We start from the raw sequence: 16257 nt of genomic DNA, 5'->3' as shown, positions 1-16257 counted from the left end.
CATGGCATTCTTCAAAGTACTGACATGATGATGTAAATACTATGGTACACTACCAATCAAAAGTTTCTTTAAAAGAAAAAAAACGAAAAAAAGTCACTTCTGCTCACCCAGCCTGCATTTATTTGCTCCAAAGTACAGCAAAAACAGTAAAACATTTTTACTATTTAAAATATCTCTTTTCTATTTGAATATATTTTAAAATGTAATTTATTCCTGTGATTTCAAACCTGAATTTTTAGCATCATTACTCCAGTCACATGATACAATATTCTGATTTGTTGCTCAAAAAACATTTATTATTATTATTATGTTGAAAACAGCTGAGTAGAATTTTTTCAGGTTTCTTTAATGAATAGAAAGTTCAGAAGAACATTGTTTGTCTGAAATCAAATCTTTTGTAACATTATAAATGATTTTATCATCACTTTTGATTAATTTAAAGCTGAATGAAAGTATTAATTTCTATCATTTCTTTCCAAAAAAATAAAAAATGATACTGACTCTAAGCTTTTGAATGGTATAGTGCATAATGTTACAAAAGCTTTTTAGTTCAGCTAAATGCTCAGATAAATCTTTGGATCTTTCTATTCATCAAAACATCTTGAAAAAAAAAAAAACTGTTTTAAATATTGATAATAATAATAATTTTAAAAAACAGCAAATCAGCATATTAGAATAATTTCTGAAGGACCATGTGACACTGAAGACTGGAGTAATGATGCTGAAAATGTAGCTTTGATCACAGGAATAAATTAACTACAGTTTAAGCTATATTCAAACAGAAAAGTTATTTTAAATAATAAAAATATTTCAGAATTGTACTGTTTGTTGTCATATGTTTAAAAAATAATGCACATTAAGAAAATGTGTAAAAATATAAATATATGATATCAGCACACTACCAAACAAAGTTTTAACCATTAAACAGCTTTAAACTGCATTCATGTTATTACTAGTTAAAACTGTTTAGATATAGTTTTATAGTTATTTACCTTTTTAAAAAAACAAAAAAACAAAAAAAAACAATAGCCTAAAATGTTTTTGTTTACAAAATTAGATTCAATATGTAATTTGGCAACTGTGAAAGCTATTTCTTATTTTTAAGTTGCTTTGGATAAAAGTGTATGGCAAATTATTAAATGCAATGTAAATGTAAGAAAAATGAACCAAAATAAACATTTTGAAAAGACAATGGACATGCCCAAAAAAATTTTTTATAAATGTACAAACATCTTTTTTTTTTAAGATATGTGACCCTGGATCACAAAACCAGTCATAAGGGTCATTTTTTCAAATTTGAGATTTATACATCATATGAATGCGAATAAATAAGCTTTTCATTGATGTATAGTTTGTTAGGATAGGACAATATTTGGCCGAGATACAACTATTTAAAAATCAGGTATCTGAGGGTGCAAAAAAATCTAAATATTGAGAAAATCACCTTTAAAGTTCTTCAAATAATGTTCTTAATGTATATTACTAATCAAAAATTAAGTTTTCATACATTTACAGTAGGAATTTTACAAAATATCTTAATGGAACATGATCTTTACTTAATTTCCTAATGATTTTTGCCATAAAAGACAAATCAATAATTTTGACCCATACAATGTATTTTTTTTAAGACTGGTTTTGTGGTCCAGGGTCACATATGTGGCACATATTGATTTATCTTTTAATTTTGTAACAACATTTACAAGAATAAAGACAAACAAAATATTGTAAACAATATAAGTATAAAATGATTACAATATGTGACCCTGGACCACAAAACCAGTCATAAGTGTCAATTTTTCAAAACTGAGCTTTATACATCATCTGAAAGCTGAATAAATAGTTCCATTGATGTATGGTTTGTTAGGATAGAACAATATTTGGCCGAGATACAAGTATTTCAGTATATGGAATCTGAGGGTGCAAAAACATCAAAATATTGAGAAAATCACCTTTAAAGTTGTCCAAATTAAGTTCTTTGCAATGTATATTACTAATCAAAAATTAAGTTTTGATATATTTACAGTAGGAAATTTACAGAATATCTTCATGGAACATGATCTTTACTTAATTTTCCAATGATTTTTGGCATAAAAGAAAAATCGATCATTTTGACCCATACAATGTATTTTTGGCTATTGCTACAAATATACCCCAGCGACTTAAGACTGGTTTTGTGGTCCAGGGTCACATATATGAAATTTATTAAATGAACTAAAACGCATTACACTATAAAAGTCTTACAAGCAAGTGAATTTTAGAGTTTTTTTAGGAATTCAAATATATATGAACGCCTTTTTGAAAATAAAATAAACTTAATAAAAACCTAATAAATTAGGTATTTTCATTTATGAATGTAAAATTCTGTAAGGGGTAGTAATAAACCCGCGGATTTACTTGCGTTTCCCTTTTAGTGTACGAGTGACGTCACACGTCTGAAATCTCGCGATAGTCTATAGCCGGGCCCGTTTTGCGGGAACAGTGTCAACAGAAAAGCCGGGGGCCGTGAATGACGCGTGGTGTGCTTGCTCTATTTGGGCAATATTTTGAAACTTCCCAATCAAACCTATATACTTTTTCGGCTTTTCGGACCTATTTTAAACGGAATTACTCGCGCCTATAGCGAAACAACGGAATTAGCTAGCCTATCATGTCCCAAACAGAAAGCAGCATGGAGCAGCAGCAGCGGGAAGAGCCGAGCCAACTCGACTCGGCCGGTCCGGCAGAGGTGAGCGCTTCTTTCCCATCATATCCCACTCATAATCACATCCCAGTTCATCTGGGGCTTTAAAACACGGACTGATGGAGCTGAAAACGAAGCGCCGACGAACCATCCGCGCGCGTCTCTCGAGAGTGCAGCTGAAAGTTTTTGTTAGCATGTATTGTTCCGGCTCAGATGAATAGATGAGCAGATCGGCGTCCATTTTCACACTCATAACAGCGTTTGATCACTTTTAACACTGGAAGATTGGCAAATTGATGGATGGGGTTAGAGAGATGGCCGGTTTGATGTGTTGTTATTGTCTGAATAAACTTAATATGACAGTCAGTGGTGTTGATATTTTGTTACTTTAAGAACGGTAACGTTGCTTTAAATGAACCACGTTTCGCTATATAGGTCAGACAGGTACATTTTTATGGCTTGCAGTCGTTTTATTGTAGATTTTCATTCAGAATAAAAGTTCCGTTCTGTTGGTTTTCATGTGACGTTTCTGTAGTGACGCTGAACAGGGAATTACCCGCCATCGGAAAGATGCGATGACACAAAAGTCACCGTTCAGTGACGTTTATTAGACTTGTATTTTTAATGCGTACTTGGATGTTATTTAGACGTATTTTTAATTCAGTCTGCTGCTTTTACTAACTGCGTTATTAAACTGAACTGCTTTATAAGGCTGTGAAAGTGAAGTTCCGATTGAACGTCTAGAATCGCAGTAACGGTCGTTTAAAAGCAACGCTTGCGTAATAATGTTCAGTTTAAGCCTTTATAACGCGATATTTGTCGATATTTTAAGGTGATTTGTTATCGTTAACATAGTATACTTGTTACAATATAATGTAGGCTTTTAAAATGTATTTTTAGGTTATAGAAAACAAACTAAAAGTTGTGATGACGTAATTGTGCCCTTGTGGGCGTGTCCAAAATATTGTCCAATCAAATCCTTCTTGAATGAAAATATCACTGTTTCTTTTAAAGTCATTGTGCAATTAAATTTCACCTGTTTTCTAAATGCGTTACATATCTTATTGTGAACGATTTGTCTGTGTTTTTCTTTTTTTAAATTTATAAATGTTGCCTTAATTTTTAAATCATAATTGATTAGAAGTACATCACAATACAGAAAAAAACTCTCATTAGGAAACTCAGTCTCATCAATTTTTCTTGCTGTTCAAGCTAAATTTACATTGTTTCTCTTTAAGGATGATACTTCAGAAAACGGTCACGATGAAGCATCGGATACTGCGATGGATAGTGAAGCGCAGTCGTCGTCACCGCCCTCGGCAAAAGAAAAGGATCAGCCGGGTGGATATGAAGAAAAAGTGGTAATGTTAAAAATGAATCAAAGTTACTTTGGGTATAAATGCATGTTACAGTTATGCAGGAATGTTGATCTGTAAGTAGACATGGCGCTGTGTGTTGTTGTTGACGTCTACTGTTTTGTTTTAACAGAAAACAGACCGGACCAACAGATTCGAGTACCTCCTGAAGCAGACTGAATTGTTTGCTCATTTCATCCAGCCAGCTGCCCAGAAGACCCCAACTTCACCTCTGAAGATGAAGCCTGGCCGTCCCCGCATTAAAAAAGACGAGAAGCAGAACCTGCTGTCTGCTGGAGAGTAAGTTTGTCCATACGGTTCAAGCAGAATTGGTTTCACAAGTATTTTTCCCATCTGTTTTCTCAATAGAAATCATATACTGCTAATTAACAACTTTTAAATGATATTAAAAAAATATTTTTCTGTGGAGAAAATAATCTGAATTTTACTTGAATTTTAATTTAATACAATTTTACAGCAAAATATTACGCTATTTTTCTTATACTTAATTTTGTATTTTGTTAGTAGTAATTTTTATTATTAATATTATGTAATTTGTCAGTAATAATAATTCTGTTCTGTATTTTTATTTCATTATTTAAATAAATTTATTTAATTATATTAGTATTCAAAAATAACGCATTCCTACAAATGAGCAGAGCGAAACTTTGAGCTTTTTTTTTTTTTCCCCTCCATAAATCATGCAGTCCTAAGTTTTACATTTATTATTGGTTCACTTCATAACTCCAACAGCATCAGCTCCATGTGTTAATGTGTCTATCAGATAATTGCTTCTTCCTGACTGATTGTTCACACTTTTTTTTTTTTTTTTTTTTTTTTTTTTTTAAATATAAAGTAACCGCCATCGTCGGACTGAACAAGAGGAGGATGAGGAGCTGCTGAATGAGAGCAGCAAGGCCACCAGCGTTTGCACACGTTTTGATGATTCGCCTTCCTGTGAGTTGCACATTAAAACACATAATATCTGTTATAAACACTTACAACAATGGTTTTATACAATCTGGTTTTATGGCCTCTTCGTAATTTCAAGAAAAGCTTATTGTGGCCTATATTTTTATTATTAACAGATGTGAAAACTGGCAAACTGAGAGACTACCAAGTCCGTGGACTGAACTGGCTCATTTCCCTCTATGAGAACGGAATCAATGGGATCCTTGCTGATGAAATGGTATGACTCCACCCACAAACTCATTGTCCTTTTATAGATTTTTGTATTTAAATTGTAAATTCCAAGCCTGTAAAAGTTATGCTCAACTCAGCAGCCAGAATCTGGTTTTTGCTCACACTTCTTGTCTTTTCTTGTCCCATCAGGGTCTTGGTAAGACTCTTCAGACCATCTCTCTGCTGGGCTACATGAAGCATTATAGAAACATTCCTGGACCTCACATGGTTTTGGTGCCCAAATCCACCCTGTATAACTGGATGAATGAGTTCAAGCGTTGGGTTCCTTCTCTACGTGCTGTCTGCCTCATCGGTGACAGAGATGAAAGAGTAAGTAGGCATTTACTTATTGTTAGTTGTCTTATAAACTATCTCAAAGTTCTGCCCATCTAATAGCTCAATTCTGTTTGCAGACGGCTTTTATCCGTGACACACTGCTGCCAGGCGAATGGGATGTGTGCGTCACCTCCTATGAGATGCTCATTATCGAGAGAGCCGTCTTCAAAAAGTTCAACTGGAGATACCTGGTCATTGATGAGGCTCACCGTATTAAGAATGAGAAATCAAAGGTGTGCATTTTTATCCGTCTCCAGCTCTCCACAGTCAGTTACTGATTGATTGTGAGTCCCTGGTTTCCTCTAGTCTGAAAGTAAACTAATAAAATGTGTTCTTTCAGCTTTCAGAGATTGTGCGAGAGTTCAAGACCACAAATCGATTGCTGCTGACTGGAACCCCACTACAGAACAACCTTCATGAGCTTTGGGCACTGCTGAACTTCCTCCTGCCTGATGTCTTCAACTCCTCAGAGGTGCCACTTCTTTCTTGCATACTCTCCCAAGAACTTGGGCATTAATGCATGTTGTTCAGGCCGTATAAGCTTTTGAAATTCCATTTTTTTTTTTTGTAGGTGAACCTGTTATGAATGCGTTTTGTCTTTTCCTTTTCGTTTTGTGCAGGATTTTGATTCCTGGTTTGACACAAATAACTGTCTGGGAGACACAAAACTGGTGGAACGTCTGCATACTGTGAGTGCATTTTCCTCGGATTCCTGTCTAGACATTTATAGCTTGAAACAGTGGGTGAATCTCATAAATGTGTTTGTTAAAGTGTATTATTAAATCAAAAGGCAATTAAAATGTAAATTTTGAATTGGAAAATATAAGCATGTGGCTTAATTTTTTTTTAATAATGCAAAATGTTTTACTTATATATATATATATTTTTTTTAGATGTTACATTTTAAATAAATATTATTTTAAATTGTAGATTTTAAAATTATTTTAAACATTGAGAATGTTATTAAAACTGTAGAATCACTGAGCATAGGTTTAAACCATTTATTTTATATATTTATTTATTTTAAATAAAAATACAAAATATATAAATATGTTAGGATATATTTATTTATATATCTCACCAAGCCTGCATTTATTTGATCCAAAATGCAGTAATATTGTGAAAAGGATGCTTTAAATGGATCAAAATTGATAAAGACATTTATCATTTCCCAAAAGATTTCTGTTTCAGATAAATGCTATTCTTCTGAACTGTTGAAAGAAACCTGAAAAAAAAAACAAAAACAAACAAACAAACAAACAAACATGTTTTTGGAGCAGCAAACCAGAACATTAGAATGATTTATGAAGGGTCATGTGACTGGAGTAATGATGTTAAAAATTCAGCTTTGATCACAGGAATAAATTACATCTTAAACATATATTCAGATAAAAAACAGTTTATTTAAATAGTAAAAATATCTCAATTTTACTGTTTTGTTGTACTTTGGATCAAATAAAGCACGCTTGGTGAGCTGAAGAGACTTCTTTAAAAATATAGTGTAAATAAGCAATCTCTTAATGTTACAGGTACTCCGTCCATTCCTGCTGAGACGTATCAAAGCCGATGTGGAAAAGTCTCTCCTCCCCAAAAAGGAAATCAAGATGTATATTGGGCTTAGCAAGATGCAGAGAGAATGGTAAATATTAATAAAGTGTTTAAATGGGTGTTTCAAGGTTGTTTTACCAGGCTTTTTTGGTAAGTCACAAGTATCAGAATCAACAGACAAATAATGAGCTATTATTATTTCTCTTTAGGTACACTAAGATTTTGATGAAGGACATTGACATTCTGAACTCTGCTGGTAAGATGGACAAAATGCGTCTGCTGAACGTGCTGATGCAGCTCAGGAAATGCTGCAACCACCCTTACTTGTTTGATGGAGCTGAGCCTGGTCCACCATACACCACTGACCTGCACCTGGTGGTCAACAGCGGAAAGATGGTGGTGCTGGACAAGCTGCTGCCGAAGCTAAAAGAGCAAGGTGAACACTTTACTGCCAGACATACTTTAACATTAATCTGTCTTGAACTGTCTTGACATGTTGTTTTTAACTTTCCTGCAGGTTCCCGTGTGCTGATCTTCAGTCAGATGACCAGGGTGCTGGACATTCTGGAGGATTATTGTATGTGGCGTAACTACGGTTACTGCCGCTTGGATGGACAGACTCCTCATGAGGAGCGACAGGTATGATAATGATTTCATGGTCATGATTATAAATTGGGCTTCCATCCTGACTGAACAGCTCAGTAATAAATAAGCACAAATTAATGAGATTCTTCTCAACTCCTCAGATCTCCATCAATGCCTACAATGAGCCCAACAGCTCAAAGTTTCTGTTCATGTTGAGCACCAGAGCAGGAGGTCTCGGAATCAATCTGGCCACTGCTGACGTCGTCATCATCTACGACTCTGACTGGAATCCTCAAGTGGATCTTCAGGCTATGGTCAATATGCACACTGATATTTTTTTTCTATAAGTCTATTTTATGTTTTTGCTTTGTTTGGACTCGTGTAGCATATGCTTTTCTCCATTTGCCAAACTGTTGATTTATTAAAAAGTGCTTCTCTCCAAAGCAGCATCGGACCTCTTCTAGAATAGAGTCTTAATTCATTTTCATTGGATTTTCTTTGTTCAGGATCGTGCCCACAGGATCGGTCAAAAGAAGCAGGTGCGCGTGTTCCGTTTTATCACGGAAAATACAGTGGAGGAAAGAATTGTGGAACGTGCAGAAATGAAGCTTCGCTTGGATTCTATTGTCATTCAACAAGGTAAGATGTAAAACAAACACAAGCAACTTCTGAATATTTTTAATATGTGACCCTAGACCACAAAACCAGCCATAAAGTGGTGTGGGTTTTTTTTTTTTGTTGTTTTTTTTTATTAATAAGCTTTCCATTGATGTATGGTTTGTTAGGATAGGACAATATCTGTCTGAAATACAACTATTTGAAAATCTGGAATCTGAGGGTAAAAAAATCAAAATATTGAGAAAATCACCTTTAAAGTTGTCCAAATGAAGTTCTTAGCAATGCATATTACTAATCAAAAATTAAGTTTTTATATATTTACAGTAGGAAGTTTACAAAATATCTTCATGGAACATGATCTTTACTTCATATCCTAATGATTTTTGGCATAAAAGAAAAATTTATAATTTTGATTCATACAATGTGTTGTTGGCTTTTGCTACAAATATACCTGTGCTACTTATGACTGGTTTTGTGATTCAGGGTCACATATTTGTAAAAAATCGAATATAAATAAATACATTTTATACAGTATAATTTTTAAAAAATAAATAATTATAATATTTTATAAAATTATTAGTCTTTCTATATATCTATCTGTGTAATATTTTATGAAATATAATTATAATATTTTATACAATTATTTACTTTTTTAATTTTCAAATTTTTCTAATTCATGTGATTGTATGTGTATATATAATACACATTTTATAGAATTATTATTTTTTTAATTTTATAATTTTTATAATCTCACTATGTCTTTGGATATAGTTTATAAATGTAGTAATTTTGTAAAATTGATAGTCACATTTTTTTAATGTTTTAATTAAGTCATGCCATTGCATGTGTGTGTATACATAATATAACATTTATGAATTACACTTTATATAAAATAATATTTTAAAGTATTTTATACTTTAAAAAAATTATTAGTCACTATTTTTCTACTTAATGCAACTGCCTTTTAATATATTTTTTTTTTTAATTATAAAAACATTTTAAATTAATCGTATTTATGTATAAAATAGTTTATACAATGTATTTTCATATTTTATAAAATTGATAGTAAGGTTTTTTTTTTCTTCTCTCTTATTTTTCTAATTCATGTCACTGTGTGTTTGGGTATATATTTATGTATGTATATTTATAAAATAAAATGTATATATATTTTGAATAAAATATTTTAAAGTACATTATACTTTGTTTCTAATTAATGCAACTGTTTTAATAAAATATCATTTAGTTATTTATAAAATTATTTAATTTTTTTAAATTATTTATTCATATCTGTGTATATAATCTTTTATAAAATATAATTGTAATATTTTCTAAAATTGATTCACATTTTTTTTTCTAATATTCTCATTTATTTCAGAGTGTGTGTTTGTGTGTATATATTTATGTATATATTTCTAAAATATTCTCTTAAAATATATTATACTTTCTTTTTTTTAATTATTTGTTATTATATTAATTATTATTATTATTATTATTATTATTATTATTATTATTTTTTTTTTTTTATCAATATAGTAACACTGTTGCTTCCCAACAGGCAGGCTGGTCGATCCAAACACGAGCAAACTGGGCAAAGATGAGATGCTGTCCATCATTCGACATGGCGCCACTCATGTGTTTGCCTCTAAGGAGAGTGAAATTACAGATGAAGACATTGATGCCATCTTGGAGAGAGGAGAGAAGAAGGTACATCCTCTAAACTAAGGAAATTACATCACAAAGCTGAACTGGAGTTATTCAGTTAATTTCGAGAAATGCTCTTTATGACTTTTCCAATGGTTGTTTTAGACCATGGAGATGAAAGAAAAATTGGCCAATCTTGGAGAAAGCTCGCTGAGGAACTTCACCATGGACACAGAGAACAGCGTGTACAACTTTGAGGGTGAAGATTACAGAGAAAAGAAAAAGGTAATGCGTGACAGATGGCAACAAGTGCTTATCATTATAGTGTTGGGTTGACAATGATAGACTGATCTGAACTCCCCTCCTCCTCAGGTCATCACTAACTGGATTGAGCCACCCAAGAGAGAGCGCAAGGCCAACTACGCTGTGGATGCGTACTTCAGAGAAGCCCTGCGTGTCAGCGAGCCCAAAGCACCAAAGGTATTATTAGCACTTACGCTGTTGACCGTAATCAGCATTTGAATTGCAAACCCTAGAGCTGTCTTAATGGACTTTCTCATGTTCCCTCAGGCTCCACGTCCTCCCAAACAGCCCAATGTTCAAGACTTCCAGTTCTTTCCTCCTCGGCTTTTTGAGCTGCTGGAGAAAGAGATCCTGTATTACAGGAAGACCATTGGCTACAAGGTGTGTCTCACATACAGTTCAGTGATTTATAATTGCATTATAAAAACTCTTCAGAAGCAATAAGTTCCTAATGCATGATGTCACTATGCTAACAGGTGCCAAGAAACCCTGATCTGCCCAACTCGGCCCAGATGCAGAAAGAGGAACAGGCCAAGATCGATGAAGCTGAGCCACTTAATGAGGAGGAGCTGGAGGAGAAGGAGAACCTCCTTTCACAGGTAAATCCCAGTGGAGTCGACTTCCATATCTTCAATATTTACATGACACCTTGTAACTGTAATTAATCCCAGTGTATTCACATTTATCTCCTTGTCCTAGTCTAAGTTGTGCTTTCAGATGTTTTGACCTCAAATGTTGTGGCTCATCACAAAATGTCTTGTATACTCAGGGTTTTACTATCTGGACCAAGCGTGACTTCAATCAGTTCATCAAAGCCAATGAGAAGTGGGGAAGAGACGACATCGAGAACATCGCCCGTGAGGTTGAGGGCAAAACACCAGAGGAGGTCATGGAATACTCTGGTATGTCCATACACCGTCCACCAGCATACCGCTTAAGTGTATACAGGAAGTGTATGAGTGATTGAGATGTGTTGTTTGTGTGCAGCTGTGTTCTGGGAGCGATGCAATGAGCTGCAGGACATTGAGAAGATCATGGCACAGATCGAGAGAGGAGAGGCCCGAATCCAGAGGAGGATCAGCATCAAGAAAGCACTGGACTCTAAAGTGAGTGACAGTTCTGTCATTGGTTTCTCAATGAGTGGTTCACGTTGCACTTTTTGTTTAAGGTGTCCTTGTTACGTCGTAATTATGTCTTTAAGTACTTATTAATAACATGTACTTGCTATAGTGTTCGGGAATAAGGTTTGATTAGGGCTTAGCTGCATGTAATTATTCATAATATTTACTGTTACTACTATAGTAAGTACATGTAACAAGGACACAGTAAAATAGTTTTACTGGAGTTTATATTTCACGGATACTGTTAACTAAAACTAAAGCCATGAAGCCAAAAATATATAAAAATGAAGCCATAACGCATCCAAAGCATAAAACTAACTAAAGCTTAATAAACTAACAAATAAAAATTAATAAATATCATAGGCATATATTGAACAAAAAAAAACAAAAAAACAAAATGATTAAAATTAAACAAAATGGAAACTAACTAAAGCTTAATAAACTACCAAATGAAAATGTATAAATATCATAGACATTTATAAAAACTGATAAAAATGGAAAAAACACTCAACAAATTTACTAAATCTTAACTAAAATTTAAAGTGAAAATGGAAAATATAAAGGTATAATCTAATTCAAAATATTAATTATAACAGGGTATCAGTGATCATTTTAGAACAAAAATTTAACAGACTAACAAATAAAAATTAACAAATACCATAGGCATATTTATATAAAAAAAAAAGAAAAAAATGATAAAATGAAGAAACTCAAATTAAAATCTAACCAAAATTTAAAGTGAAAATAGATCTAATTCAAAATATTAACTATTAAAGCATGTCAGTTAGGCTAAAAATAAGACAAAACTGAATAAATATCATAGGCATATTAAAAAACACAGATTAAAAATAGAGGAAAACCTTGTCAAAATTACTAAAACTTAACCAAAATTTAAAGTGAAAATGGAAAATATAAGAATAAAATCGAATTCAAAATATTAACTATAACAGCATATCAGTGATACTAAAACAAACTAAAACTTAATAAATTAACAAAAATGTATAAGTATCTTAGGCAAAAAAAAAATCAGGAAAAAACACTCAACAAAATTACTAAACTAATTACTTAACCAAAATTTAAAGTGAAAACAGATGGAAGTAAAAAAGTGAGGAGGAAAAAAAAAAAGAAATTATAAAATAAAATACTAAAATAAATCATTCTTTGGCTTCAGAATTTGCAGATTTTTCTGGTTTAAAAAAAAATGTTTAGGTTTTTTTTTTTTTTTTTTTTTTTTTTTTTTTTAATACCATATGGACGTATAAAAAAGCAAATAAACTAAATACTAATACCTCCAAAAAAATTACTTAAACTTGAAAAATTCATGTGAAAACAGGAAATTGAAAAATAAAATCTAATGCAAAATATTGAACTATATTAGTATATCAGTGAAATGCTGATTCAGAGAATTAACGTTTGTTTTTCTCTTTCCAGATTGGTCGTTATAAGGCGCCGTTCCATCAGCTCAGGATCTCGTACGGCACAAACAAAGGGAAGAACTACACAGAGGAGGAGGATCGATTTCTCATCTGCATGCTGCACAAACTGGGATTTGACAAGGAGAGCGTTTATGATGAGCTGCGCCAGTGTATACGCAACTCGCCTCAGTTCCGCTTCGACTGGTTCCTCAAATCCCGCACGGCCATGGTAAGATTTACAAGGAGTGTAAAGTCACATCACGAGCAATCAAATAATATTCATCGATTCAAAAAATGTCCTAACACTGTTACGTAACCACAGGAGCTTCAGAGGAGATGTAACACACTGATCACGCTTATCGAACGTGAGAACATGGAGCTGGAGGAGCGAGAGAAAGCGGAGAAGAAGAAGAGGGGCCCTCGTACATCTTCGGTGAGCTTGTGCTAGTGTATTCTTCATTGTAACAATTGCTAGCGAAAGGAATTGTTTAATGACCTATCCCTCTTTTCACGTAGGCCCAGAAACGCAAACAGGACGGGACCCCAGACGGACGTGGCCGCAAGAAGAAGCTCAAATTGTGATCGGCGTCGCACCTCACTTGGCGAGGACCTTCAGTACAGCAATTCTTACATTTGATGTTACGGGTCCCACTCATGTACTGTACGGATTTGCAGCACTGAACCTCGCCTTCAAGTAGCTTGACCTTTTTAACAAGGTGTAGAGTTGTAAATTAGATCTCTCTTTTAGTTATATAATGTGCTACGGCTGTGCTGTCAGTTGTGTTTTTGTATTTATGCCTACTTTTGGTTTTTTTGTACCACATTCCATTTGCTTGTATCAAATTGATTGGCTGTCTTTCCCTCATTATTAGCGTCTTCAGTATTGTCTCTGTACCCTCAGTTGAATAGTCAATTGGAACGTGACTAATAAATGTTGTTTTTATAAACACTGCTCTGTATGATTCCTCCAAGTAAATGTCAAGTGTTCCGCTTGTATGTTAATGTAGTATTGGTGTACACGTTCAGCAATTACACCGAGAGCCTTGGGGCTAATGGCTGGAATAATGTTTGAGAAATGCTTTTGAAAAATCTCAAGGATAAGATTTAAAGGTTTTTGTACTGAAAGTTGTACAAAGGGTAGGGGTGAAAATAGAAGAAACGCAATTTAAAATAGTGCTCATGTGCGTTCTTGGAAATTCTTAATGTACCTCATTCTCCGTATCTTCTCTATTCTGTCTGTTACCTCATCTTTGTATTTTCTCTCTCATTCGTGACATTTGTCAATCATTTTATTTAAAATGAGAATTACAAATTGTTTATTCTGTTTTAAAGCATTGAAGTTAGCTTAGTTTTGCCACATTTTGAGATATTGGTGTGACTGCAATACTTAAGTTTAATTTACCCGCCTTATTCTTAAACGTGTAAGTATGGACGAGACTTCCGGAAAATAATCAGAAGAATAACAACGTGCAGTAAACGGTAAAACTATTTGCACTACAAACCAGTGTGTACATGTTTAAGGTAATACATTAAAATAATATGGTAAAACACACCAATTTGCAATATCAAGCAGCGAAACGAGCTGTTTTGTACAGCTGAAAATGAGCGGACGCCATGAGACTGGAAGCCACACCCATAACATTTACAAATGGCCGCGCTTACTCTTACAGGTAAACATAAAGTGGCTAAAAGGTGTAATGTACTTCATAAAGAACAGGCAAAAATAAATATTAAAAATATATGGAAAACCCAAAAATAAATGACATACATATAATAAACTACACAAGTAATAGTACAAAAAAGGACAATCAAATTAGCATGCTGTGTTTGGAAAAATAATACAAAATTCGCAATAGAAAAAGGTGATTTTTCTATTTATTTAAAATATCAAGCCAACATTGCATACTTGTGTGAATTGTATATTGATACCAATTTTATATACACACAAAATATTTTTTTGTATATTTTTGCACACTTTTTATTCGTGTAATTTAAAGACAACATCATTTACAGTCAGCAGTGTTATTTATTTATTTAAAATAAAGCACTTAAAAAACATAATCATTACTCCTTACTGAATTTAACTGAGACCGTTATGTCTGCTGCATATTTTGTTCTGTACATGTTTTTTTCTGTATGAGAATGGAATAATTGCTCTCTATAAAAGACAAATGAAGCATTTTATTGACATTTACCATAATCAGAAGCAGCGCCAGTAACAAGTGATTATCAGAGCTTTAAAAGAAGACACGTATTAATCTTTCTTTTGCAGGGCAATATGATTGATTGAACCTGTGTGGATGTCATGTTATTGCAATTAAAATATGAATATACAAGAGGTCACTGTAATGCAGAAAAGTTAATCACTGTCATTTTGCAGTATAGTACTGCTGCATCACAGCCATTTTCATGCTCTTATTTACAGTAAGAGACAAAAGTGATGTTTGTCATTTTAAATCACGCAAAAAAAAAACAAAAAAACAAAACAAACAAAAAACGGAACGAAAAGACTACAGATGTTTTTTAAAAATGTTTACAGTTTAATGTTTACAGATATTAAAGCCCCCCTGGTGAAAAAAACAGCATATGCTGGTAGCTATGTTTTGATGCTGGTTAGGAATGTTTTGTTGCTGGTTTAAGCTGGTCCTTAGCTGGTTTATGCTGGTTCTTGACCAGCTACATGATCAGCATAAACCAGCAAAGGACCAGCTTAAACCAGCATCAAAACATACCTACCAGCATATGCTGTTTTTTTCACCAGGGATGTTAGCAACATGTTAGAAACATGCTGGTAACTTGCTAATCATGTTAACAACATGCTAGTGACATGGTATTCATGTTAGTAGCATGCCAATAATGCTAGAAACAAGCTAGTAACTTGCAAATTGTGCTAAAAACATGTTCGTAATTTGCTAATCATGTTAACAACATGCTAGTAACATGCTAATCATGCTAGCAAAATGTAATTAACTTGCTAATCATGCTAGTAACTTGCTAATCATGCTAGAAACATGCTGATAACATGCTAACCCTGGTGAAAAAACCAGCATATGCTGGTAGGTATGTTTTGATGCTGGGATGCTGGTTAGGTAGGTTTTATGCTGGTTTAAGCTGGTCCTTTGCTGGTTCATGCTGGTCCTTGACCAGCAACATGACCAGCAAAAACCAGCAAAGGACCAGCATCAAAACCTACCTACCAGCATATGCCTTTTTTTTTTTTTTTACCAGGGCCTTATTTTATGAATAATTATTTTATTAATTATTTTCTGTCCTCTTCTTTTCTGTTTTCTGCTAAATTCTTATATTCGATAGCCTAAGTTTTGGATTTATTTGAAGTACATAAAAAGACGAATGTCACGTGATTCACTCCGTTGGATCTGTTCGCGCGCTTTTTGAGCATCGCGGGTAAACCTCTCACCTTGTTTCCGCGTTTGTGTCTTGCTCAAGTTGTTAATATTATATATATATATATA

General features: G+C 33.3%; 1 protein-coding gene across 1 annotated transcript; it reads left to right on the top strand.

Moving 5' to 3' along the window:
- Positions 1-2457: 2457 nt before the first annotated feature.
- On the top strand, positions 2458-13733 carry smarca5 (SWI/SNF related, matrix associated, actin dependent regulator of chromatin, subfamily a, member 5). Its single transcript, XM_051118202.1, has 24 exons — positions 2458-2725; positions 3919-4041; positions 4169-4335; positions 4892-4992; positions 5124-5224; positions 5368-5547; positions 5631-5786; positions 5894-6025; positions 6174-6242; positions 7083-7192; positions 7311-7537; positions 7619-7740; positions 7848-8000; positions 8193-8325; positions 9860-10008; positions 10111-10230; positions 10318-10425; positions 10516-10629; positions 10725-10847; positions 11018-11150; positions 11236-11354; positions 12801-13013; positions 13107-13217; positions 13301-13733. The coding sequence occupies exons 1-24, from the start codon at positions 2648-2650 to the stop codon at positions 13364-13366; spliced, it is 3108 nt and encodes a 1035-aa protein (XP_050974159.1). The 5' UTR covers positions 2458-2647; the 3' UTR covers positions 13367-13733.
- Positions 13734-16257: the final 2524 nt, after the last annotated feature.

This window comes from Labeo rohita, chromosome 1 (genome assembly GCF_022985175.1).
Source record: "Labeo rohita strain BAU-BD-2019 chromosome 1, IGBB_LRoh.1.0, whole genome shotgun sequence".
Lineage (NCBI taxonomy): Eukaryota > Metazoa > Chordata > Actinopteri > Cypriniformes > Cyprinidae > Labeo > Labeo rohita.
Note: the sequence above shows the minus strand (reverse complement) of the source record. Positions and strands in the feature narration are given on the sequence as shown.

Excerpts from the sequence above, each read along its gene's own strand:
- smarca5 (XM_051118202.1), top strand. The coding sequence starts at position 2,648 with ATGTCCCAAACAGAAAGCAGCATGGAGCAGCAGCAGCGGGAAGAGCCG. Across the intron at positions 4,993-5,123 it reads TTTTGATGATTCGCCTTCCT|ATGTGAAAACTGGCAAACTG; the intron begins GTGAGTTGCACA and ends TATTATTAACAG. Across the intron at positions 6,243-7,082 it reads TGGTGGAACGTCTGCATACT|GTACTCCGTCCATTCCTGCT; the intron begins GTGAGTGCATTT and ends TTAATGTTACAG.